Source organism: Cladophialophora immunda (assembly GCF_000835495.1).
Source record: "Cladophialophora immunda strain CBS 83496 unplaced genomic scaffold supercont1.5, whole genome shotgun sequence".
Lineage (NCBI taxonomy): Eukaryota > Fungi > Ascomycota > Eurotiomycetes > Chaetothyriales > Herpotrichiellaceae > Cladophialophora > Cladophialophora immunda.
In genome coordinates, this window is record NW_015622545.1 from 2,563,904 (window position 1) to 2,588,295 (window position 24,392).

At 52.8% G+C, this 24,392-nt stretch overlaps 12 protein-coding genes across 12 annotated transcripts; 5 read left to right on the plus strand and 7 right to left on the minus strand.

The window, feature by feature from the left end:
- Positions 1–6: 6 nt before the first annotated feature.
- Positions 7–1,825, minus strand: PV07_09058 (glycerol kinase; the record flags this gene model as incomplete). Its single annotated transcript, XM_016396284.1, has 4 exons — positions 7–294; positions 364–1,534; positions 1,625–1,761; positions 1,823–1,825. The coding sequence occupies 4 exons, from the start codon at positions 1,823–1,825 to the stop codon at positions 7–9; spliced, it is 1,599 nt and encodes a 532-aa protein (XP_016246140.1).
- Positions 1,826–2,403: 578 nt separating this feature from the next.
- PV07_09059 (uncharacterized protein) lies at positions 2,404–3,566 on the minus strand (the record flags this gene model as incomplete). Its single annotated transcript, XM_016396285.1, has 3 exons — positions 2,404–2,844; positions 2,898–3,122; positions 3,183–3,566. The coding sequence occupies 3 exons, from the start codon at positions 3,564–3,566 to the stop codon at positions 2,404–2,406; spliced, it is 1,050 nt and encodes a 349-aa protein (XP_016246141.1).
- Positions 3,567–3,886: 320 nt separating this feature from the next.
- Positions 3,887–4,790, plus strand: PV07_09060 (uncharacterized protein). The gene is made up of 3 exons (XM_016396286.1): positions 3,887–4,171; positions 4,227–4,251; positions 4,309–4,790. Exons 1-3 carry the CDS (start codon positions 3,958–3,960, stop codon positions 4,520–4,522), a joined length of 453 nt encoding a protein of 150 aa, XP_016246142.1. The 5' UTR covers positions 3,887–3,957; the 3' UTR covers positions 4,523–4,790.
- On the minus strand, positions 4,542–7,146 carry PV07_09061 (uncharacterized protein). Its single transcript, XM_016396287.1, has one exon. The coding sequence runs from the start codon at positions 7,033–7,035 to the stop codon at positions 4,714–4,716; it is 2,322 nt and encodes a 773-aa protein (XP_016246143.1). The 5' UTR covers positions 7,036–7,146; the 3' UTR covers positions 4,542–4,713.
- Positions 7,147–7,313: 167 nt separating this feature from the next.
- On the plus strand, positions 7,314–8,428 carry PV07_09062 (phosphoribosylaminoimidazolesuccinocarboxamide synthase). Its single transcript, XM_016396288.1, has 2 exons — positions 7,314–7,532; positions 7,593–8,428. Exons 1-2 carry the CDS (start codon positions 7,389–7,391, stop codon positions 8,367–8,369), a joined length of 921 nt encoding a protein of 306 aa, XP_016246144.1. The 5' UTR covers positions 7,314–7,388; the 3' UTR covers positions 8,370–8,428.
- On the minus strand, positions 8,377–9,643 carry PV07_09063 (uncharacterized protein). Its single transcript, XM_016396289.1, has 2 exons — positions 9,433–9,643; positions 8,377–9,291 (listed from the first exon to the last, which is right to left on the minus strand). The coding sequence occupies exons 1-2, from the start codon at positions 9,515–9,517 to the stop codon at positions 8,453–8,455; spliced, it is 924 nt and encodes a 307-aa protein (XP_016246145.1). The 5' UTR covers positions 9,518–9,643; the 3' UTR covers positions 8,377–8,452.
- Positions 9,644–9,860: 217 nt separating this feature from the next.
- PV07_09064 (uncharacterized protein) lies at positions 9,861–13,217 on the plus strand. Its single transcript, XM_016396290.1, has 10 exons — positions 9,861–10,095; positions 10,147–10,619; positions 10,689–10,891; positions 11,002–11,272; positions 11,323–11,452; positions 11,506–11,596; positions 11,651–11,838; positions 11,890–12,130; positions 12,192–12,268; positions 12,323–13,217. Exons 3-10 carry the CDS (start codon positions 10,702–10,704, stop codon positions 12,902–12,904), a joined length of 1,770 nt encoding a protein of 589 aa, XP_016246146.1. The 5' UTR covers positions 9,861–10,095; positions 10,147–10,619; positions 10,689–10,701; the 3' UTR covers positions 12,905–13,217.
- Positions 13,218–13,741: 524 nt separating this feature from the next.
- PV07_09065 (uncharacterized protein) lies at positions 13,742–16,095 on the minus strand. Its single transcript, XM_016396291.1, has 3 exons — positions 15,875–16,095; positions 15,432–15,813; positions 13,742–15,382 (listed from the first exon to the last, which is right to left on the minus strand). The coding sequence occupies exons 1-3, from the start codon at positions 15,911–15,913 to the stop codon at positions 13,815–13,817; spliced, it is 1,989 nt and encodes a 662-aa protein (XP_016246147.1). The 5' UTR covers positions 15,914–16,095; the 3' UTR covers positions 13,742–13,814.
- Positions 16,096–16,296: 201 nt separating this feature from the next.
- On the plus strand, positions 16,297–17,816 carry PV07_09066 (uncharacterized protein). The gene is made up of 2 exons (XM_016396292.1): positions 16,297–16,519; positions 16,611–17,816. The coding sequence occupies exon 2, from the start codon at positions 16,745–16,747 to the stop codon at positions 17,651–17,653; it is 909 nt and encodes a 302-aa protein (XP_016246148.1). The 5' UTR covers positions 16,297–16,519; positions 16,611–16,744; the 3' UTR covers positions 17,654–17,816.
- On the minus strand, positions 17,725–18,966 carry PV07_09067 (uncharacterized protein). Its single transcript, XM_016396293.1, has one exon. It carries the CDS (start codon positions 18,869–18,871, stop codon positions 17,852–17,854), a length of 1,020 nt encoding a protein of 339 aa, XP_016246149.1. The 5' UTR covers positions 18,872–18,966; the 3' UTR covers positions 17,725–17,851.
- Positions 18,967–19,515: 549 nt separating this feature from the next.
- PV07_09068 (uncharacterized protein) lies at positions 19,516–21,849 on the plus strand. Its single transcript, XM_016396294.1, has 2 exons — positions 19,516–20,165; positions 20,227–21,849. The coding sequence occupies exons 1-2, from the start codon at positions 19,793–19,795 to the stop codon at positions 20,469–20,471; spliced, it is 618 nt and encodes a 205-aa protein (XP_016246150.1). The 5' UTR covers positions 19,516–19,792; the 3' UTR covers positions 20,472–21,849.
- A 236-nt stretch (positions 21,850–22,085) lies between these two features.
- On the minus strand, positions 22,086–24,039 carry PV07_09069 (uncharacterized protein). Its single transcript, XM_016396295.1, has 2 exons — positions 23,293–24,039; positions 22,086–23,192 (listed from the first exon to the last, which is right to left on the minus strand). Exons 1-2 carry the CDS (start codon positions 23,845–23,847, stop codon positions 22,455–22,457), a joined length of 1,293 nt encoding a protein of 430 aa, XP_016246151.1. The 5' UTR covers positions 23,848–24,039; the 3' UTR covers positions 22,086–22,454.
- Between the last annotated feature and the right edge of the window lie 353 nt (positions 24,040–24,392).

Here is a 24,392-nt window from a genome sequence, read left to right on the forward strand (position 1 = left end):
ACTCGTTCACGATTTCCCAGCGTCTTCCCGAGCCCACTCCTCTTCGTCCTCGTCCTCCTCGGTCCAGCCGCGACACATCTCGACGGCCTTGTTCCACTTCTTGTAGAGCCTGTCGCTCTCGCGCTTGGAGATTTGGGGCTCAAAGAAATGCCTGCCCTCGGCGTTGATCTCCTTCAACTCGTCAAAGGACGACCACACTTTGACCGCGAACCCGGCCGCGATGGCCGCCCCCAGGGCCGTGGTCTCGCGCATCTTGGGCCGGTCGACGGGGATTTGGATGATATCTGACTGCGTCTGTGCAGAGTATGGCCATTCAGTCACAGTCTCAAAAAGGGAAAAGGGAAGGGGGTATTATGTGCTCACCTGCATGCACAAATCACTATTGCTCATGCCCCCGTCCACGGCCAACTCCTTCAAATGGACGCCGGCGTCCTTTTCCATGGCGTCCAGAATCGCCTTGGTCTGAAAACACGTCGCCTCGAGCGTGGCCCTCGCGATGTGGCCCTTTTCCGTGTACCCCGTCAAGCCAAAGATGGTGCCCTTGACATCGTCGTACCAATACGGCGCGAACAAGCCCGAGAACGCTGTGACAAAGACGCACCCGCCGTTGTCCTTCACCGTGCCCGCGAGGTCCGAGATCTGGTACGACTCGCTGCCGAAGCCCAGCTTGTTGACGAGGAATTTGACGGACGAGCCGGCCACCGCGATGGATCCCTCGAGCGCGTAGACGGGCTTGATTCCCTGGGGAGAGAAGTCATACGCGACGGTGGCCAGGAGGCCGTGCGTCGAGATCACGGGCTTTTCGCCCACATTGTACAGGAGGAAACACCCCGTGCCGTATGTGTTCTTTGCGCGACCCGGGGAGAAGCCACACTGTCCCACCAACGCGGCGGACTGGTCGCCCAGGCAGCCCGTGATCTTGACTCCCTTGAGTTTGCTGAGGGCGAGGGTGCCGTATGCTTTGGGATCTGACGAGGGGACGATTTTCGGCAGGTGCAGCTTCGGGGTTTTGACGTCGAGGTCGAAAAAAGAGATCAGCTTGTCGTCGTAGGAGAGATTGTGGATGTTCATCCACATAGTTCTGCTCGCGTTCGTGGCATCTGTCACGAACACATTTTTTTCCACGCCACCGTTCAGCTTGTATACGAGCCAGGTGTCGACCGTCCCAAACGCCAATCTTCCCTCTTCATATGCCTTCTTTACCTTGTCAACGTGGCTTAGCATCCAGAGCAGTTTGGTGGAACTGGGGTATGTAGACAGTGGTAAACCACACAAGTCCATCAGCTCGTCTGCCCCCTTTTTCTGTTTGAGTTCGCGAACAATGTGCGCGCTCCTCGTGTCTGTCCACACAATCCCGCGGTATAGTGGCTCCCCGGTTTTGATATCCCATACCACAGTCGTCTCACGTTGGTTTGTGATACCAACGGCTTTTATGTCGGAGAGGGAGTACCCCTGGGAGGTGAAGGAGGTACATGCTTCGTCGATGCAAGTCAAGACAGAGGAGACAAGGTCCTGAGGATCGTGTTCATGCCAGCTGGACAGGAGTAAGAGAGACGAATGCTACAGAGAGGGTACCGACGTCGATTTGGAAAAAGCAGGTCTCGGTAACCCAAGCAAGACTCACCCAGAGTGCGGATAATGCTGCTCGAACTCGATTTGATGGTCGGCAACCGGGTTGCCTGCCGGGTCGAAGATGAGGAATCGTGTACTGGTGGTCCCATTGTCGATTGCGCCAACGAAAGTCTTGTTTGATTTATCACCCTAGAGCAGCCCTGGTCAGTGGGTAACATGATCGCAACAGTAGATTCGAGGGCCAGAGTACCATGTTGGACAGGAAAGGCGAGCTTGATGGAGAACCGAGATGAGTCAAGTGTTGCCTGAGTCTTGAAAGCATGGAAGACCGGAGCTCACGCAGATGTCACGAAGCCATAAACCAGGAACAGAAAGTGCAACAAGCAGCAATGACTGGGGAAAGCAAGCAGTTTGTTGCATCAAGCTGGAGAGCAACTCGAGTGCGGGGATGCATGTGCCTGCGGGAGGCTATGATGCAACGCCGAGACGACGATCCTGAAAAGCATGTGGCAGCTGGTCCTGGGCGCACGATCGCCGAGCAGCATCAACTGGAGGCCCTGAAATCACCCACGACAGGTTTGCAAAGTCCATACTGAGACGTGGCGTGTCAATCGCTGTGGGGCGGATGGGCTTCTGCACCCCTAAAGGCTTCGATGGATCGACTATTGCGAACTGCCAACAAGAAGACACGCCGTGCTTGTTTCAAAGGACAAACGAGATGTTCGGATTTGCCTGCCTTGGCTTTGATATGTACAATGACTGCTCCCTGCAAACAATCAGCGGGTTTTGCAACGATTCTCCACTTTTCACGCACGGCTTTCTTGAATTCCTCTACTCTTCTTCCTCCTCGCCGCCTTCTTCCTCTTCCTCTTCATCGCCGCCCACTGGCTCGGGTCCGATCTCTTCCATCTGTCTGGCTCTGAGTTCTCTCATTCTGTCAGCAGGTCCCGGAGGTCGAGTGACCAAATCAGCGATTTGGCCACGTCCGATCAACGAGGCAACGATACTGGCGCCGACAATGAAAGTCAGGACGAATCGGTAGACTCCGTACCACGGGGGAGCCCAGCCTCGAGCGGAAGCTCTGGCATCGTTGTAATACAAGAAGGTGAAGGCCATGAACTGGGCAATCAAGCCAACCTCTGCCGGGAGGAGAAGTGTTGGCCACGCCACGGCCGTGGCAATGATACCCATGGAGTATCTGGGATACCCTTTGAAACCACCGTAGCCGGCCCATTCGAGACCCCAGTGGATGGCACCTAGGAAGGAGATGATCTGATATGACGAGTCAATCATAGAAAAATTTGCATTTGCCCGGGAAAACTGACCGAGGCACCATAGCCGAGCTGAATGGGCTCGATGATGTGAAGCAGAGTCTCGGCCGTCTCGCCAGACATGAAAAAGCCCTGGCCGTGGGTGGCCGCATATTGAATATCGAACGAGAGATAGACGGTGGTGAGAGATGTGGCCAGGTAGGGAATGACACCCGCCAGACCGACATATAGGGCCTCACGAGGCACAGAGGCCAGACTGAATGTCTCTTTGATCGTGTTCTATTCGCCTTGAGATTAGCAAAGGGCAACCGAGACGTTCCTTGCATGCCGGAAACCCACAAAGTCACTTCGAATACCGCCCATCATGTCCACGTCATCTTCATCGGCGACTTTGCTTTGGACTTCACCAGTCACTTGGCGAGTGGTTGAATCAGAGGAAACCATCTGGGGAATTGGTTGTAAAATCTTCTCATGGAGTGCCTTTTCCGCCTTTGCGGTGTCATAAGCGTGGGCATTATGAGCGTAGCGCACCAAGGCTCTCGGAACTGGCTGGAACGCGGCGACAGTGAGGATACGGGAAGTCCGTACGGGACGAGCAGAAGTCCGCAGCGAGGCTTTCAGGGCATTGTTGAGGACGCTTGTTCGTGGGGTTGTAGCTTGGAGGGAGGAGAAGGAGCGCGGGATCGAACGGACAGCGCTGGTACGTAGCATGGTCGTCGACATGATGGGCAATGGCAGGTCTGTAAAGGCGAGAGGTTTACAGGCCGACCAGAGCCAGCTGGACTGGAGCTGCAGAGCAAGTTGGAAGGAGTGGAGATGGTCGAACAGTGCTCAGTTGAAGAAAGGATTGAAGTTCGAAAGAAGCTCGGATTGAGCTCACAATCGGCTGCTCGATGTGGAAAAGCTTATTTGTTATGACGGCGTAAACAAATCACCTGTTCCCCAATTTGCGCACTGGTAACCGGTAAGCTTCGTTTCAAATGACCGCTCGGCTCAGGCCATCGTCATTGGCCCTGCCAAGCTCCCGCAGAGCTCCTGCGCCGAACCTCACCTGCATTCTTCAACTTCAGTCAACGCCAGCGACAACCTCCTCTCCACTCATTGAACGTGCAAAATGTCCTTCCAGCGTATTGGCCTGCGCCTTGCGCAGCAGCAGCTGCGTTCGCCTGCTTTTCGACCTCTTTTCCGATCGACCTTCCAACGACGCCTCGCGAGCAGTGGTGTTCCAAGCCCACCTGGCCAAGGAACAAGCAAACTCGTCGGAACAGCCGACAACGCCTTCAACCGAGAACGAGCTGCCGTGAAAGCCCATGCTGCTGCTACAAGTGGTATGTTTCTGTTCCGACATCTTCCAGTCCCTCAGAGAATGCTAACGTGATGCAGATCTCTGGCGTAGACTCTCAATCTAGTATGGAACCCCAAGATATCGCATGCCACGAGATTGCATTTCTAACCACCCTTACAGCGTCGTCATCCCATGTCTCGTTCTAGCAAGCATCAACGCCTGGAATCTGTGGAACGAACATTGGGAGCATTGGGAACATATGCCTCCCCTAGAAGAGCGGGTTGAATATCCTTACCAGAACATCCGATCTAGAAACTTCTGGTGGGGAGACGGTGACAAGACTCTCTTCTGGAACGAAAAGGTCAACTACCACAATAGGGACAAGCAAACTTGAAAGATGAATACCTATGTGCGCTGGACTGGCTTAAAAGACTGCGTTGGTCATGGTGGACCTGACTTGTACATAAGGCATGCAGAGGAAGCGAAGTGGAAACCTGACTGGGGCATAACAAGACCACACCCGTTATTTCATACAGTTCAATACTCGAGAATTCAGTGTGTCCTCCGGCGATTGACGGGCAATCTTCAAACATTTTGGGCCTCGTACTCCTTTTTCAACCCCAAATACTGCGTCGCCGTGTCGTTTGCCAACACCAAATCCCCCCTCCAGTGCATAATTGTTGCCTTCTTCTTCAACATCTCCAGCTGTCCCTGTAAATCTTCAATGTGCCTATATTGCACAAGCGCATGGTCGATATTCTCCATTGCTTTGTTAATGAGCTCCTTCTGCTTTGTTGCTGAAGACTTGTCTGGTCCTGATGATGAGCCAGCAAGCCCCATGTTTGCATCTGCCAGCACTGAGTATGAGTGGGCGGCGAGCTCGCAGTCCTGACATTCCAGCACTTGAGGCATTATTGATTGTAAGAGTTCAGCGGCGGCAGGGAATTCGCGGAGGTCGTTGAGAATTGTGGCAAGCAGACAGATCGATGTCCATAACGAGGGAAGAATTCTTCCTCGATATGCAATCTGTGCTGCGCGCATAACAAGTGAAAAGCCCTTGAGTGAGTGTCGACTCTCAGTTAAGATCCGTGCTTTGAGGTTCAGTAGCCGGGTCTGCACGGCGATGTCGTTGATTTCATGGCTTTTATCCGCCCCCTGTATCAAATCCTCAACTTTTTCAAGAGCCTGGTCGAGAACACCCCGACGGATGAGCAGCTCAATCCCGAGCAACGACAGGGAAAATGCAACTTTCACATCTGGTGGCCCTTGTCCACTCAGTCGATCAAGCAAGTGCTCTGCGGCATCGAGATTATCCCGATGTATCAGCCTTCGAGCCCTCAACAGCCCGGAGTAGAAGTTTAGGGAATTTTGGAACTTCATTCGCCGATGCACATGCGACGGGATATTGTCCAGCATTTGTTCAGCTTCGACGTATTTGCCACGTTGGACCAAAAGCCCGGCGATTCGACAATAGTTTTTGAACAGGTCTTCGATGGGAGCGTCCTTGGAGTGGCACTGCAGAAACGCTTGTCCGCAGAACCAGCTCAGATGACCAAGGCCAATCCTGCTAAATGCAGCACCTTTGATGAGTAACATTGGCCCGATGGTACTTTGAGTTGATCGTACGACACTAAGATACGATGCTTTGGCAATGTTTTCAAATACGCCTGCAAGGCTGTCTCCGTACTGCATACCAAGCTTCGCCTCACTCAACAGAGTCGTGCCCAAGAGACTCCACATCTCCGCGTCCTTGGCCCGAGATTTGAGAAATGCAAGTCCCTCAACTTCGCTACCGAGAATGCCACTATCGCGTATGGCGTCCATCTCGCCGGGAAACGTTCGCCCGAAATGGTATACCCAGCTCATGCAGAAGTTCAGGCATGTGGTGTCTTTATTTTCTCGCGCGGTGGCGATGGCTTCCTGCATCGCAGAAAGTGCTTCCGCGTGACATCCGAAGTCTGCTTGGAGGATGGCAAGGTTGAGCAATGCGTATTGATATATTGCTCTCTCTCGTGTCTGCATTGCGTAATCGAAATATCTGTGCAGATTGTCGAAGGCAGAGTAGTAATCCCCACCTCGCCATGAGTCAAGGAAGTTGAGATAATTGCCCAATTTTGGAATGACAGTACCGGCTTTGGACATTTGTTGAAGCTTCAATCTCATGCCGTCAGGCAGTCTCCCACCAACACGCTGGATCTCGGAGACCTGAAATTCCATCAATTTTTCGACATCGTACATGCTGTATGCGCCGTGATATTTTTGCTCCTCTTCAGCAAGTCTTCCGTACATTAACTGGGCCAGAGGATGTGATGAGTCAAGGCCCAGCTCGGTGAGGTTCGAGTCCAGGGCATTTCGGCTGCCTGCATGGTTCTTCCTCTCATATGCCTCGCGAGTCGGGAGTCTGTAAGAAATGAAATCTTGCCAAAGAGTGATGCTGTCTTGAAACTGCAGCCTTGTGTATTCCAAATGACATCGACGAATGAAAGCGCCCAAGGGGGATGTTCTGAGAATGCGTCCGTGGACTTGATCAGATTCTTCTCCACTTTCGCGGTCCCTCAGGAACTGCTCTCTGGACTTCGTCAGAAGCGAAGGGAGGTATGCGATGAAGGCGTCGAGAGCATGGGAACAATCAATAGCCCATAGTCTCTTCAGCAGCAAATCAAATAGGCTTCTGCCAGGTCTTGCAGACGGGCGTGAGGATAATGTGGATTCGAATTCATCGATTGGAAGAGCATGCTCGAACTCTGTGCTTTCCCGGAACAATGGAGAATGCTTGCTCGATGGCACAATCTGGGAGAGGATAAAGGAAAGCACGGTTGTTGCTTCTTTGGTCGGGACTACATCCTCTGCATAGAGTAGAGCGAGAACCAGCAGCGTAATCTTTGCTGGGGTCAGATACCGACTCATGTTGCGACTGACGTGGGACCAAACTGAGTGTTGCAATACAGCCGACAACCAGCAAGCCTGGTTGCGTCAGCCAAGTGCAATGCTCTGTTTGAGGGTCATTGCTATATTCTGAAGACGCTGTTCAATCAACAACGATGCGATATTGAGTCCGAATGAAATGGGAATGGCGCGTCGTTTGGCGCGCAGCGTGCCAATGGACTGCACATATTGATTGGCTGAACTTCGGTAGAGATTTTGGTTTGTTTGGCATGTTTGCTTCCTTTGCTTCGCATTTTTCTTTTGGATGTTTCTTGCACCATACCTAACCCCCGCAGGAACAATATTCTGCGGATTAACCAGTAGAAGTCCTCAAGATGGCCTTTGTCAAGTCAGATCTAGGAGAAGTCCTGCCGCTGCTGGCCTCAGGTAAAGTCCGAGAGCTGTACGATGTCGACTCAAAATCCCTGCTCTTTGTGACTACCGACCGAATATCGGCCTTTGATGTTATCATGAAGAATGTATGCTTCTCGCAGTCCCTTCTCACACTTCCAGCTCGCTGACTAGGCTCATAAATCTAGGGCGTTCCAGAAAAAGGACTCGTCCTGACGTTGATGACCGTGCATTGGTTCCAATATCTCCAGAAACAGATCCCTGACCTCAAGACCCATTTCATTTCTCTCGACCTGCCGACCGCAATTCCGAAGGACGTTGCCGTTCAATTGAAGGGTCGAAGTATGCTTGTGCGCAAGCTCAAGGTATTTCCAGTGGAGGCTATAGTCCGTGGCTACATCACAGGCTCCGCCTGGTCCTCCTACAAGAAAACTGGTGAGGTAAATGGGAAGAAGATGCCTGAAGGCCTACAAGAATCTCAAGAGTTTCCTGAGCCCATCTACACCCCCAGCACCAAGGCTGAGCTGGGTAAGCATGACGAGAATATCTCAACAGAACAAGCTGCGCGCATTGTGGGCGAGAAGTACGCAAAAAGAATAGAAGAACTGTCGCTTCGCATCTACAAGACCGCACGAGATTATGCAAGAGAAAAGGGGATCATCATAGCGGACACGAAGTTTGAATTTGGCCTGGACGAAGAAACGGACGAGGTTGTGCTTGTTGATGAGGTGCTTACTCCCGACAGCTCAAGGTTTTGGTCGAAATCCGCCTACAAGCTCGGTCAGAGCCAGGAGAGTTTTGACAAGCAGCCACTACGCGACTGGTTGACGGATAATGGTCTCAAAAACAAGCAGGGCGTGGAGATGACTGAGGATGTGGTTGAAGCCACCCATGTTCGATACCTCGAGGCGTTCAAAATCTTGACCGGAAAATCTCTACAAGAGACGTTACAAGACCTGAGGTAGAGACAAGGTACAATATTTATGGATTTCAACTGCGAACACAACGATCCATTTTCCGTGCATTTTGCTACATTTGCTGTCTTGATTTATCTGAACGCTTGGGTGTCCCCTGAACCAACTTTCCCAAAGTGTGGCACTCTCTCGCGAAAGCTTTTCTTCTGTTCTGGCATGTTCCTCTTCTCTTCGGCCTTCTGTGCCAGCTTTTCTAGTGTCACTTCGCTTAATCTTGCACTGCCCTGGTCGCCCTCCTCCCAGCCCGTCCGCCCATCGACCTGCCCTCTCTCGTTGAGGTTTGTAGCCCACATTGCAGCAATTCCAAGTTCAAACGGTCCCGGTTGTCTGTCAATCAATCCAATCCCGAAGCTCTTCACCTTTTGTCTGAGCATCTCTGACTGTGGCTCTGTGACAATCCCATGATTCGTTCGCACAAATTCGTGGAGTTTGATCCAAACGGTCTCCCACTGGCCGGGGTCGTCAGGTCCTTCTGCACCCTTGTGATATTTTGTGTACAAACGATGCTGATGTATGTCCGACTCTACGATCGAGTCCGTCTGTATGTTGACAAAGTATTTCCTCCCGTCACTCTTGACCCGCAGTGCCAGGTACATGTAGGTATCGACGTTCCAAAACAACTCTCCAAATAGTGTTCGCCCTCGATCCTCATTCCTCCATGCCGCATAGCCTGTTCTTTGGATGTCTGGTCGATCTGTGGGAAGCTTTGTGGAGATGTTCCCGTGGAAAAGGATGTGTGCGGGAGAAGGGATTTCTGTAGATACATCGCGAGGTTTCTGTGTGAGTTGCGCTGTTGAGAAGCCGCCAACGGACTTGTCGGTCATTGTCTTCAGGGTCGTAAGCGTTTCGGGATCTGCAAAGTCGAAGATAGGGTACGGGGCAAGAGGTAAATGCAGGCCTTCGAGATTGAGAGCTGGCCGCAGAGGGAAGTTAGCACATTCCTTCAAACCAGCCGCTGGTATACTCTTCCGTCGCATCTACCAGTGCTATTCAACACATATTGGGGCTCTGAAAAGGCGTGAACGCCATGGATGCCTCGTTTGGGAGAACGTACCAAATTTCGTTGCTCTGCCCAACTCCTGGCTTGTCTTCTTCCAGAAGCCAGGCGCACAGCGTCTGACTGTAGGAACAAACATCATTGCTGTGCTTCACAACGCATGCCTCTTATCCCTGAGATGACGAGTCCATGGTCTTGTTCCAATTGTCATTTGTGAGCTGCAATTCGCAACAGCTGCTCAACGTCATGGGTTTTCACGTGCTCGGGGCCTTTCCCTCCCAATCTCGCCCGCCAATAGTCCACTGCTGGCTTCGGGATCGGCCGGTAGAACTCCGGCACTAGCAGTAGTCAATCTGAACCTCCCTCTCCAGCCAAGCAGTTGACAGACATCGGGAATTTCCCAATATCGTTTAGCGCCAACTACAACGAGGCTGAGGAGTTAAGCCGTGAATTTCTGCCGTTCTTTTCATTGTTGTTTTCTTTTCTTCGCACAATCTCCATCTCCAGCTCAACTATCATCATCGTCCCAAGACATTAACAAGTCGCCATCATCATATCGACTGTTCAGCATCGTGCTCGTGCACTTCGTGCCGTGTCGCCGTCCTGAACGCCGCACCGTCTGAATAGATGGATGTCGGGAGCGCGGAGGGAGAGTTCTGGTCCACGACTAGAAAGAGATGTAGCTTCAGCCTTCTTTGGTCGTTTTCCACCTAGAATATTGTAAGAAAGCCACCACTCACCTCAGACAACAGAGGTTGCTGACATTCACAGACACAGATGTCGCAGGGTGTCATGAGTAGTCTGGCTCCCAGCAGAGGGAGTCAGATGGGCTCAAATACAGGACGTCAAGTTGAGCTTTCGAGCAGTATGGTGCGCAGGGCGCGCCCGCTCCCGACAAAACATCCTCCAGTGTTGAGGATACATGAGAGGCATGCATCATGAACAGTATCTGGCACTGAGGTGCAGATGCAAGTGTTCGCCTGGAGAGCACAAGCGGTCCGGAAGCGAGGAGATGGAGAGGCCAAAACAGGCCGTCTCTATGAGCTTCAGAAATGGAATTAAGAATCGGAGTGACCGTTGGTGAATGCCAAGCCCACACCCATGATACCCCTCGCGCTCTCAACACATTTCACTTTGAATTGTTGCCTCTTTATATTCTCACCTTTATTTCTTCGTTTACAGCATTTACGAATGCTAAACGGCCTTGCCCTCCCTTTATTCGAGTCAGAGAAATCGTTTGCAAGGTGAGAACAGCTCCTCCGAGTCTATAAACTTGATCTGGAGCCATACTGACATCGAGACTGGTGAAACAGATAAGCTTGCAACATGACTTCCCGCCTCGCCTCTTCCTCATCCTCTCCTCCTCGCCGGGTCATCATGCCCACCCTCCCCGTCGTCTTCCCTCGGTCGACGTCATCAACGCCAAATCCTGAGATCGCAGCGATCTCGAGCGAGGCGGCAGACACCAAGCTCGGCGGCGAGCAGAGCCGCGTCGAAGACACCCAGGCCGCTCAAGGTTCGTGCTCCTCTCACTCTCCACCTTCTGGTGACACTTTGAAGAGGACGACCTCGAACCTTTTAAAAGTTGAGCTTGATGAAAACTGACCGTCTCTTGACGATTTCTAGGCTCCACCTCCCTCCCAGCATCTTTGAAAGATGCCAGCACCACCGTCGCAGCAATCGAGCCAAGTGCTGAAGACGATGTGTTTGGTGCTCCCACCTCTGATACAAACGGCAACGTCCCCGTCAACACTGTCGCTCGTCGAATCATCAACAACCTGCGTGCTCCGGCTGGGTACAACGGTTTTGCCCCGCGACCAGACCGTGTGAATCAGATCCCAACCGCCGCCAACGCTCAAGGACTCTACCCACCAACTGCTCTCATCTTTGTGGCAAAGTAAGTCTAAAAAATGCTACCCTGTACAAGCTGGTGCTAATTTGTTTTAGCCTCTCCAAGTACCGCTCTGAGGACCAGCTTGAAGTTGCCTGTCATCAGACGTTTGATACGTACGGCCCAAATCACGTCAAGATCCGACGTGACCGAAACCAGCATCCGTTCGCGTTCATCCAGTACCATGTGAGTACAATAAGTGAACACCATATCATCCACGCTGTTAACTGTTGCGACAGAAAGACGAAGATGCCACCGCGGCTGTCTCAGGAGCTTATGGTCTAATCATAGACGGGAGAAAGATTCGGATCGAACAGGCCAAGGCAGAACGTAAGTCCACAGCCGCACATACTTGCATCGATTGGAAGCTGACCACAACTCAAGGCTCTGTAATTCTCAGCAAGACTGATGGTACCATGATCACCGAGGCGGAAACTCGTGGAATTCTCGAACGCTACGGACCTCTCGAGCTTGTCGCCCCGACCAATATGGCCAATCGACGCCACGGTGGCTCAGGTTATGGCATGTATGTCAAGTTTGCGTTCTACCTCGACTGTCGTGACGCTCTCAAGGTATTTCCCCAAACATTCTGCTTGACGAGTAGCCCTCTGACCCAGGAGCAGCTCTTTCAGAATCACACCACTGGCTACCAGCTTTACATGGCTCCTTCCCTTGAACCTCGCTTCCGCGTCGGAGCTGACGGTGCCACTGTCATTGGTGGCTTCGCAAACCCTCGCTCTATCATTGATCAGAAGTCCATTTATGTTGGAAACCTGCCAGAGGGGACGACCCGTGCTCACCTTGAGGAGCTCTTTGCCGAGTTTGGAGAGATTGTCCAGGTCAACGTCATCAAGAAGACTTATGGTGAGTTCTGTCATTGCCAAAGCCACCACCGCTTTCAGTATCCTCCTAACGCACAAACCAGAGAACGATGCTGTGAACATCTTCGCTTTCATCGAATTCGCCACTTCCCACGCGGCCGACCGTGCTGCTAGTGCCGAAGTAAGTCTTTCACCCCTTCCAGCTCACACCACAAGCTAACAATATCCCTCACAGCGTTTCTTGCACGGCCTCAAGCTTCGTGTGGAGCAGAAGGAGTACTCTGCACGCCGCCCTTCCGGTCGCCTCATGGCTCCAAATGCGCGAATCCAGCAACAGAACAACGGTCCAAGACGCGGATATGGCAACCCCAATACCGGTTATCCAGTCCAGCAGAATAACATGAACTACAATGTCGGTGGTACCCCAGAAGTCTACAACGGCGGCCACGGTCAAAGCGTCGGTGTTCATGGCATGCCAGCTCACCAGATGACTCCACCTGCGACCATCCAGTACAACCATCAGGGAATCCCGCAGCCCATGTATGGAACTCCACAACAGCAGACCTCCGCCTACGGATTTGGCACCATGACCCCTCCAAGCTACTCGAACATGACCTACGGCAACATGAGCCACATGCTCCCAGCTGGAATCTTCTCCCCCACTCCCACTCACATGGATCACGATCAAGTCCATCATGGCTTCGCTGGTCATTCCAATGCTCCTCCTCCCCCACAGATCTACCAGTCTCCAAGCGGCGGCTACGTTGGACATCCCATCGCGACCATCCCAGAGACCCATGAAGAAGGAGAATACTAGCAATAAGGAAGGCGTTTGAGGCGTTTGAGGCGAACAGAATCCACATGTGCACCACAGAGCATGGAATATGGAACATGAACATACGTCTCTCACATTACTATTGACAGAGCACAAACACACATTCACATCCACATCAACATCATAAGCAAGACACAGAGACACATACATGGCTGAGTGCATTGAAATGGGCTGGATAGGCTTGATATGGGCTGGAGAAATGGGGCTTGAAATGGGCTGAAAACTCTCACACAATTGTGAGATAAACATGAAATAGAGCTGAGCATAATAATGAATTCTCCACTCTTCTAGCATACGATTCCCTGACGTCATCGTCGTCGTTGTCTCGCTGTCGTTCGCCCGTATCATCCAACGCGTCGTCCGCACACCTCGTACGGCCTGTTTTTCGATTCGGATTCTACGTTATGCTCGACGTCCTCGCCGCCGATGTCGCGATGTCGTTCGCCCGTGCGATCGACCGCGTCTCCCGACCAGATTGTGCGGCCTGTTTTTCAATTCTGAGCCTGTCTTGTCCATGACGGCCTCGGCGCCGATGTCTCGGCGTCGCCTCCCCGTGCCATATCTTATGCACCTAGTGTCCAGCCTATTTTCAAAAATCTCTTGCTCGTTCGCCAGGGCCCGCGCCCGCGGACGCCGTGCACGACGGTGCGGATGGGGCGCGATCGAACGTCAATCTCTCCGTGTACGCGAACGGGACAAACGGACGGCCTCGTTTTCTGGATTGTGGCTCGTTCGGAACAGGGTGAACGTCAGAGTCAAGAAGCTGTTTGTCCCCGGATGATAAGGGCGGGTGGCTCTATAACAATGGGCAAGACGAGCTGGAATAAAAGTGAAGCGCATGTCATTGTGATTCATTCAGGAGGTACTCTCATTCATCATATGGGGGCGCGAATCACGCTTGGACCTCAGCCGGAGCCTGCGGAGGCGTCTGCGGTGGATTTCCAGCCTGGTTTCCCTGCAAACTTTCCAACAATTCCTCCGACATACCGTCCAGCTCGTCCTCCTTGAGTCCAGTCGCAATCGCCACGAGCTTTCTGTGTTTGCCGACCTTTTCGCTTGCACCCGCATCACTCATCAGTTTCGCAATATCCTTGACCCACTGTCGGCGAACATTCTGTTGGTTGTTGAGCTCAATCGCCCATGGCACGACCGCACGAATCTCATCGGGTGAGAGTGTTGACGTGTTGGGGAAACGGAAGGCTTCGGGGCTCGTTTGCTGGTCTTGCTGGAACACTTCATTCTGGAGGGTGGCGTGTTCTTTCTGTTCGAGGAGAGACTCCACCTCGCGCAGACATGCCTCATATTCGTGTCTCAGCGTGGGAATCTTGGATACATCCTCGACCTTCGCCATCAGTGCAAAGGTCTCTTGTCGAATCTTATGTCGCTGGTTCTCGAGCTCGTTCAGTGCGTGTTTGGCTTCTGAAATTTCTGTGTCCTTCTCTGACATCTGCAAATCGTACATATCGGCTAGTTTGAAGCTGCCGGAGTCTATGAGAGGGACGATCTTATCAAGCACCAATGACGCAGCGCGGGACAATGTTTCTTTCTGTCGTTTGCGGCGTGATTGTTTCGACGAGAAAGACTCTCCAGCCCGTGGGGGAGACGATCCTGGCTGTTGGAGGCTTTCCTTTTTCTCTCGAAGAGCTCTGAGGTACTCGTTGGCAGTTTCACCCTTCAGATTTGGTATGTCCCCTGCTTCCGGACAATGATTGAGGAGGAATGTCGCAACTTTGACGCATCCGTTGCGGATAGCACATAGTGCTGCAGTGTCGTGATTGTGGTCAACGGAGGTGAGGAGCGCTTGAACGTAGTTTGAGCCCATCTCGTGCATTTTGTTTATCAAGACCTCGCAATAGTACCGAGCACAACTCCATTTGCCCCGAGAGCGCGCTGACTCGGCGATATGATGGAAGACAGTGGCGCCATAAGCATCGCGCTCCACGATCGTTCCAGCCAAAGCCTGCACGATTTTTGGGAAGGTCTTCTTATCATAATTGTTGGTGAACAAAACAGCCCGGATCAAGGGAGTCTCAAGTGAGCTCTTATTTTGAGCAGCAGGATTTGCACCGCGTGCGAGGAGATCTCGTGCAACAGCGACATCACCCATGGCGCAAGCCCAGTGCAGAGCATTGTTACCCAGGTTGTCGATAGGCCTGTCAACATCGAAGTTTGCGGGCGGTTCTGGAGGTAGGATGTTGGAGGCGGCCGGGTCATCGCCAGCGGTCACAAAATAATCCAGCAACTCGTCGCCATACAGAGTATGTTCAAGGTCTGATGCAGTAGGAGCGATTTCTTCAAAATCTCGCTTTCGCTTTCTCGAAGCTGTTGAATTTTGGGAAAGCGGAAGAAAGTCGTCTTCTGCCATGAATGAAGCGGTCTCCGGGGAGTGTTCTCGACTTTCTGTCCCATTGAAATGTACGCTGGCACTTTCGTAGCCGTCCACGGGTGGGTAATGTTGGGCTATGAGGAGTTAGCAAATGTTTCTGGCGGCAGAACATAGCTGACTTACTTGGCTGCGACGGTACTTTTCGTGGGGCGACAGGCTGCTTCGGCTGCTTTGGACGATTCGATGCGGCTGTGGTATGCTTGGGAGCAGGAGGCGGGCTGCGATCCCCGGGGACGAAGTCGAATATTTTGGCAGTGCGATCAAGAACACCATGTTTCTCAGCCAGCGATCGGCCTTCATTCAGAGGGACCCATGTGCCTTGATATTTTCCATATCCGCCTTGAATCTTCTCGTGGACGCCCTTTTGCACCTCACGTTCTAGGATTCTTGTCCTCGCTGGCTTGTCAAACCCGGCAATCTTCAGAATGTGTGTAGCGTTGACCCAGTTGTCAGACCGACGGCGCATAACATGGTCGCCGCCGACCTTGAGCTCATAGACGGGGACCTGCAGTCACATGTCAGTCTACGTCCAGGCAGACAAAGAAGACTTTAGGAAGGGTTCATACATTGCTGTACGTCGCAGAGTAGATCTCCCTGTCTGCCATTTTCGACTTGTTTGCAGCCGAATGGAAAAGGGGCAGTAAGAAGGACAAGAAGAAGAATGCGTATTAGGTAGACATTGCCTCAGGGAACTTATCAAGCGCCGCGGAGCGTATCTGTCGTTCAACTGCCTGCGCCCTGAGCCTCCCTCAGTGCGAAAGGGGTCCACAGCTGCATCTGCTTTGAGGGAGACGCGACAAGGGGGAGCCAGAAATTCACACGCGTTACGCGCAATGTTGGCGGAGATGGCGGGGTGAATCAGGCAGCCAATCATAGGACAGTTGCCAAGATATGACGTCTGGCTTAGTCACGCTCCAGATGTGGGATTCTTCCCGAGGCTTCTCCGCAACCGATGCGGCTGCCTTTGAAATCAAGACAATATCAGATGAGGCGAAACAATGCTCTTTTTACTCGCGCCATCGGATCCGTGAGGGAAAACTTTCGCAGTATCTCCATTGAATGGATTGACGGGACAGGGAGGAGTATCTACCGTGCCCAATCGAGGCTCTATACACTTTTCAACGTCATCTTGTCTTCGATGTTCTTCTGCTGCTGACAATTTCAAGGTCAATCGGTTCAGATAAATATACCGAGCTCTTCTCTCTCTTGAGGTACGCCCTCCATTCCGAGAGCATATCTGATCTGATTAAGACGTTGACTCAGAGAGAAAGAACTCGCGACTGACATTTTTCTTTATGCAAGCTGCCACTTCATTCAGAACCATCAAGGCATCTTCCTCGGTTCTGAGGAACCTGTCACACGCTGCTCCATTCACTCGATCTGTCGTCTCTCCCGCTCCTCGTTTCTTCAGCTCCAACATTCCTAGAGCTGTCAATATGACGACTGGCACTTTCAAATACATCGACCCCTCATCGTATGTCGACAGCGACGTTCCTTTCGTCAAGCCGTGGGGCAAGGTTGATGGCCCCGGCTACTCGTTTAAATTGACCGATCGCGAACGGCCGGTGGAAAACATCCGCGGACAAGAATCGAAGTTTTCTGTCGACACCTCTGGTTTCGCTGTATACAATTCTCCTGCGCAAGAGAAGGCTTTCACAGACGACGCAAAGGTCCGAGAAAGTTATTATGCTGAAGTAGAGGCTTTGCTGCGGGAAAAGTTGCCTGGAGTCAAGAAGGTGGTGTTCTTCGATCATACTATCAGAAGAAGAGAGAAGGCTTCCCCTCGCCAACCTGTGCAGCAAGTGCATGTCGACCAGACACCGAACGCAGCCGCGGTTCGGGTGCGCAGACATTTACCTGCAGAGGAGGCAGAGGAGCTGCTGAAGGGACGCTACCAGATTATCAATATCTGGCGACCGATAGCAAACCCGGCGTCCGACTTTCCTCTTGCGGTCGTTGATTACCGTACAACTGAGCCCTCCGACATGATCAAGGTCGACCTCCTCTACCCGAAAAGGGAAGCCAATGGATTTCATGACGATGACGACCGGGGTAAGGAAGTTCTTCCCGACCCGACTTCGGCTTCATCCACCGTCGGGTACGAGGTCAAGGGTGAGACGTTCGCGGTGCGGCCGAACGATAAGCACCGGTTCTTGTACATGAAGGACATGACGCCCGAGGAGGTCATGTTCATCAAGTGTTTTGACTCGGCCAGCGAAGTCAACGGCGGCAAGAAAGGCATCGCAGGGTACACGCCACACACGGCCTTTGTTGATCCACAGACACCCTCAGACGCTCCAGGGAGACAGAGTATAGAAGTGAGATCACTTGTCTTTTACGAATAAAGTGGTTAGCGTACACCATATACACGAGTGACACATATAATTGCATGTTAAAGTGGTATGGCATGAGGAGGTTTTAGTTAGCGAGTCTCTTCAATAGCGAAAAAAATTATTTAAGTATTATCGAGTACAACTTCTTGTTCCGACAATATATTACAAACCTTCAGCTTCTCCGAGCAGTTTCATCTGAAGACAGCTGTGCTACTCCTCATCATCAAGCCTCAATACGACCTTTCCTCTCGTCCGGCCACTGCCCAAGCGTTCAAACGCTTTCTCAAACTTGTCCAGCTTGAACACGCTATCCACCACGGCCCTGACTTTGCCCTGTTCCGCCAGCTCGGTGATCTTGCCCAGCTGCTCCCCAGAGGGGTGCATGACGAAGAACTTCCCCGTGACGCTCTCGTCAACGCCTTTGGGACGATCCAGGACAAACCTCCACTGCATGTCCGCTGGGGGCACGATGGTCAGGAGCTGTCCGCCTCGCTTGACTGCGTGCCACGCTTGCTCGAGCGAGGAGAGGCCGATGCAGTCGAAGACGAAATCCACCTTGCGTGCAGCCGGGTCTTCCTCGGCCCAAGAGCGGATGTTCGTGGTGCGGTAGTCGAGGACTTCGTCTGCGCCGAGAGAGCGGACGAAGTCGAGGTTGTTGGGCCCCGTGGTGCCGACCACATAGAGGTTGATGAGTTTGGCGAGCTGGACGGCCCAGATCCCGACGCCGCCAGAGGCATTGGTGATGAGGATGCGCTGTTGTTGCCGGGTGGGCTCCCTTGCGGAGTCGGAGGCCGGAGGGGCGAGTTCGAATTGCTCGAACAATGCTTGCCACGCGGTCAAGGCGCCGACCGGCATGGTGGCTGCTTCATTGATGGACAAGTTTCTTGGACGAAGCGCGAGCTCACTATCGTCAGAAAGGGAATACTCCCTTGCAGCCCCTGCCTGTGGGTAAGTGACGCGCCCGTAGACCTCGTCTCCTGGCTTGAATTTTGAGCTCGAGGATGGAGATTCCACCACCTGCGCGACAAATTCCACGCCGGGCGTTGAAATGGTAAGCTCTTCCGGGCGAGGCCACAGGAGTTCGCCTGCTGTGAGGGCCGCGGCGTGTGGCTTGACGAGGTACTGGGTTGAGGACGGACTCGGAAGAGGGGTTGAGGCGATGGCTAGGGTCTGTTTCTTCTGGTTGTGCAACAGCGCACGCATTGTGCTAGGTAGTCTGGATGCAGACATTGTTCGGTCGTTGAAGGGGGTTGCAGTGTGCTGTCTCTCAAGAGGCTTTTGTACCGATCTGCTCAAACGTGGTCATTGCTTCACAACGAAGGGACTCCCACCTTTTATACAAAGATTCATAGACTTTGCTCTCCGACCTTCGGATTCATGCTGCAGGACATCATCCACCGAATAGAAGCCCTTGCCACCGGCGGTATTCGTTCACTTGGGTGACTCCTCCCTCTCGTATTTCCTGGATTGTGAAGGGATATCACTCAGTTCACACCATTTTCTTCTCGGCCTTCTCGCTGAATAGGATGCCGTCGTCGCTCCAAGCTCGCAACAGCCTCCCCAGGGACGGGCTTGGCCTCCTGGGCTTGATGACATGTGTGACTTCCTTTCTGGTACAAGGTAACTCGCAGTGGCTGGAGTCTATTCTGTGGCACGCTCAGAAGCCAATGGTATCGCAAGATTCTCTTCCTCTTCAAGACAAGCCGGGAGAAGCAACGAATGCATTAGTAAGTTGTCGGGGAGTTGGATTGGGCGGTGGGTTGCTTGGGACGAGGGGAGAAGCCTTAGGCACTTGGCGCAGTCGGCGAGTTGCATGGCGGGATGCAGCTTCGGCTTCGGCAGCTTGCAACACTTCCGCGGGGATTTTTCTGACTCATTCACACTCGTGCTAACATCGGCAAGGCAGTTGTGAAGAGCTACCCAGGTGAGTGAGCGGTGGTAAGGTGACATTGACCCTATGCTTGTAGCTGAAGCCATATCTCGTGCTCCACAAAGGAACTCACTCTCTCAGGAGATTAGGCAGCAACAACGTTTGATCCAATATACCACCGAATATCAATCATACTCATTACAGGATGAAGACGAATGCGTCCTCTACACTCCCTTCTCCTCTAGACGCCTCCCTCAAAGGGCACAACTTCTTCCTTCGACATGCCTCTCGTTCTTCAGCCTGCCGACGAGGCCGATGCCCCTCGCGTCGTTGAGATCGAACGTCTCGCCTATGCTTCCAACCCCCTCAACCCTGTCCTGTTTCCAGGACCGTTTCCGCCGGAAGCAAAGAACGAGCGTGCGGAAGGGCTCATCAAGCAATTCCATGAAGATCCAACTGTCCGATGGGTGAAGGCGATAGATACCGAGACTGGTGAGATCGCTGCATTTGCAAAGTGGAACATCATCAAGGAGCCCAGAGAGCCGGCTCGGAGCCGACAGTTTGGCCCTGGATGCAACGTTGAGGCATGTGAGGAGTTCTTCGGGGGAATTCATAGAAAGCGAAATGAACTGATGGGAGGGAAGGCATACTGCTGTAAGTTGAATCGTCACAGGCTCGGCAGGCTTGCAGCCTTTCACTGAGAGGACAAAACCAGTACTCGACCTTCTCCAGACGGATCCAAAATACCAGGGACGTGGTGCAGGAGGAATGCTGATCAGATGGGGGCTTGATGTCGCCGACGAACTCCACCTTCCAGCCTACCTTGAATCGTCCCCTGCCGCCCACAACTTGTATCAGAAATTCGGCTTCCGAGATATTGACAAATTCACACTAAATCCAAAATGGAACTACGGATCGGCAGACGCGACGATTTCATTTATGCTCAGGGACGCGAAATAATGGCTTGTCTTTCGCTAAGGGGGAGCAAAGCAGCGTGGGCTTCAATACTGGGGGATTTGCCAAGACTACCGCTTCAGTGAGACAAAGGCTTATTCATGCCCACTCAAATGGGTATGCCGTTGGCGAGCGGAATGCTGGTAAGAAAGGTGCTGTGGCAACTTCCTGATTCCATCCGCGATATTCACCTTCTTGATCGGGACCGATTCTCCGGGGGGCGGCGGTTCTGAGCAAACGGCGAAACAGCCTGTTTTGCTGCCTCGATAGGATGTCTCGGTCTCATCTCAATCTAGGGAAATGGCGAGTAAGGGGAGCAAAGGTAGGTGGCAAGGCTCAACCGCATCTTGCAGCATTGTCGGCTAAATGCTGCTGCTGAATAAGGCTTCTTATATAAGATAGGTCAGCCTAGGGGTCTCGACCGCCAGTACTTAGCGGCTCACCTGCTACCTGAATTCATCCATGCCCCGATGCACTGTCGTCGTCCGGTTCTGACGCTTGACCGAAAATCTCCCTGCCCACAAAGAAGTTGTCGTTACCAATGTTCGTCGCACCGAACTGATGATTCAACATGGGGGGAAGCTTGCCCTTTCAGCAGCATCCTCAATCAGACAAGTGCAACCTTTGTCATAGACGCATGGATCGAGATGGGAGATCGTTACTGAATTTTCTCATTTCTGTTTTTATATCTACCCCCGAGTTGCTACAGATGAAGTGCCGCTTGAATACGTCCCTAAATCATGTGCATGAATACTTCAAAAAATGCCCTGTTCTCCCGTCGTTTGATGAGCTCTAGGCATTCCACAAAGAACTCCTCGATCAATAAGACGACATTGCAAGATGGCGATTTGTGCAAAGGGGAGAGGCGGATACAACTGACGGAATCAACGAGCCGGGAGACTTTGTCCCGGGGATCAGTTTTGGTTCTCCTCGACATCGAATATGTCTGAAGTTCGATGAGATATCGTCAGGGCAAAAGGAGAGATGTCGTCAGCTCCTCGACCATGGTACAAATGAAGTCGCTCCCTGTCCACGACGAAAACTTCCAGCAGAAACTCCAGCACAGACTATTCTCATGATCCGCGAGGAGACGATGGCTGAAACGTCCACAAACTCAGCCGAGACGAAAATCATTCGTCACCCGACCCGCCGCAGAAACCAGCGATATTTCGAGTCTTAGCGAACAGGGTTCCATCAATGCTATGCCGTCGACGCACTCGCGGGGTGGAGAGCATTCGAAGCAATGCATGACGGAAAAAGTTCACGCCGTTACCCCGAACAATCATCGGCCGAGAGCAGGGACGTTACGGTCCTCAGAAAGACATGCGTACGCGACTCGGGTCATCGTGGAGCTGCGCAAGGCGAGACGTGAGATTTGACACAAGGGTTCATCGAAGTGTCAGCGGTGGCGGTGGCGGTGGGCGGCGATCCAAAATGAAGGGAGAAGAGAGGCATCCGCACTTTGCAATGCGGAATGCCATATCTCAATGTCTTGGTCATCTATGTAGGTGATCACAATACTCTGTCCCTCTGTGCTCCGTGGTTAGTATCAATTACGCCTCTTGAGCACAAAATCTGGAAGATTGTCGAGGATGATCCCAGAGACAAGGCTGAGCAGCCCCCTTTATGCCTACATGTATACATGTCTTTCCACTTCCCCACGACCACACTCTGTTCTACATTAAGCCCGTTATTGCAGCTATCGGTAGCCCCTTTAGGAAATATCAACGACAAGGAAGTGGGGGAAATTCTTTCTTTACAGTTAAAACATCTCCCTGGCTAATGATGGATGTACCGAGTACTTCCGTTGCCTCCTCCAGAGTCGACTGTACCCGCACAGTTGTATTGTATTGGAACAAAGAGATGGCAAAAGACACCAAATGCCCCCTTTCTTGGAGACGCGCACGACTCACTCGTTATAACCACTGCTTCAGCATTATACTGAAACAATATCCCATCTCCACTCATTTCGCGTCGCGTCGCGTCGTGTCATGCTTGCCCCAGGTTCTGTGATCCCGCGGTATCTATGACCTGTCCAATCCCGTCCTTGTCGTGGTGGATGACCTCAACCTCCACAAGCTGGCTGTCAAGGTGCCAGTAGTCCTCGAGAAACTCCCTCGCCCTGCGAAACGCCGCGATTTTGAGCTTCCGTTCTTCCTCGCTGATCCACGAGTCCGGAAACTGTGTCCAGCCGTGCACCACGCCCTTGACTTCCTCGACGATCAGATCGTCCCCGCGGCCCTCGTCCCGGACCTTCTGGATCCAGGTCAGGCTCTGCGCGTTCAGCGAGTCGAACTGGGGCAGCACCAGCAGCATCTTGGCTTTGGGGTGGAGCCCGAAATTCTCCCCGTCCTTCGCTCGGATGTCTGCGAGGCCGGGGCTCGCCCGGGGATGATCCCTCTTCTCCGGAGGCAGATACGTAGGCATCAATTCCTTCTCGATCTTCCAGCGCTCGACAAATCCAGTAGGGGGATCCAGACCCTCCGGCCTTGGCCTCTCGTGCGGCAAAAGCCGGGCGTCCAAGCTCGGATAGAACAGCAGAACTGGAATCTCGTTTGCCCAGTCCCACGGCAACGGACTCACCCAGTCAGTTTCGAATGTCGGGTCATCCTTGATACTGAGGGCCAGGTTCAGAGCGATGTTTCCTCCGGAGCTGAATCCTGAAAGGGCGATCTTGTGCTCGTCCAGTTCGACGGGTTTTCGTCCTTGTTTCAGCATCTCCCACATCTATGAAACGACATTAGCTTTACCCCGCAATTTCATGCAAATTAAGCGAATAACCCATCCCGACTTGACACCATCGTTCAGAGACAAAGGGGCGACTTACTATCCCTTCCCTAAGCGGCTTGAACGCTCTATTGCTTGCGTCGATCACGGCAAGTACCACGTCCTCTGCATCAAGATTGGCCGCAGGAAATTCCGCATACGGACCGAGCCGGTAGTCTACCGAGATGACGATGCAGTTCAGCTCACGGCACATCCGGGCACAGAAGGGAGCTTGCTCCTGGCATGACCCGAGGATGAAGCTGCCGCCATGGAAATCGATCAGGACGGGCAGTTTGGCGTCGTGGTCTTCGTCGATCCCTATCGGTCGAAGAGCGTCCTTCAGATGCGCCCCGGCAGCGTTCTTGTGGTGGTGAAACAGATGGCGGTGACGGTGCTTGCGGACGGGCGGGACCCAGACATAGACGGGAATCAGATGCTTGCCTCGCGAGGGGATGTCGAAGACGATGGGCTGCGGACCCTCGGAAGTGGTGAAGTTGAGGACAAAGTCCGGGACGAGGCGAGGGATGCTGACGAGGGCCTTGCGCCATGAGATGCCAAAGGGCTGCGTGAACATGGCTTCAGCAGGGTTCTTGTCATCGGTGTACTTGTGCTTCATGAGATATGGAGGGGGCTGGTGTAGCTAGCTTTCCGGAGGAGGGCGGAGCAGACTCGGCGGCATCAGTGTCCTTGTGGAGGCCGAGCTGGATTGTTATTGACTCTCTGAGTTCATGGCACAGTCCTGCAGCTATCCTCGAAGGCTGAGCTGGAGGCTGGAAGGCCGAGCAGTCAGTTGGTGGGTTGAGCACGTTGAGTTGGTCATTTGGTCGCTGATATGGAACTGGCAGAGGCTGTGCTGGCAGTCCGTCAGCCCTAAGCTCTGATTGGCTGCATGATGCTTATATAAGGAAAGTCTAAAGTGCGTCACCGAGTCGCCGCTTTAAGCGTCACGTCAACGTTGTCTCCTCGAATTCCACCCGCGACGCGTTCTTTGCTGTCAATTCTATGTTGGAACCATGCGAGATTGTTTGCAAGGTTTCCAGATTGAGCAGCAGCCAGTAAGCGGATACGAAAGCCTCCCCAGTATCGCCCCGGTTGGGCGAACGATCCCGCGATCTCCCTCTTCCGTCACCCCAGGGTCCTCGCATCACATCATCCTCGTCT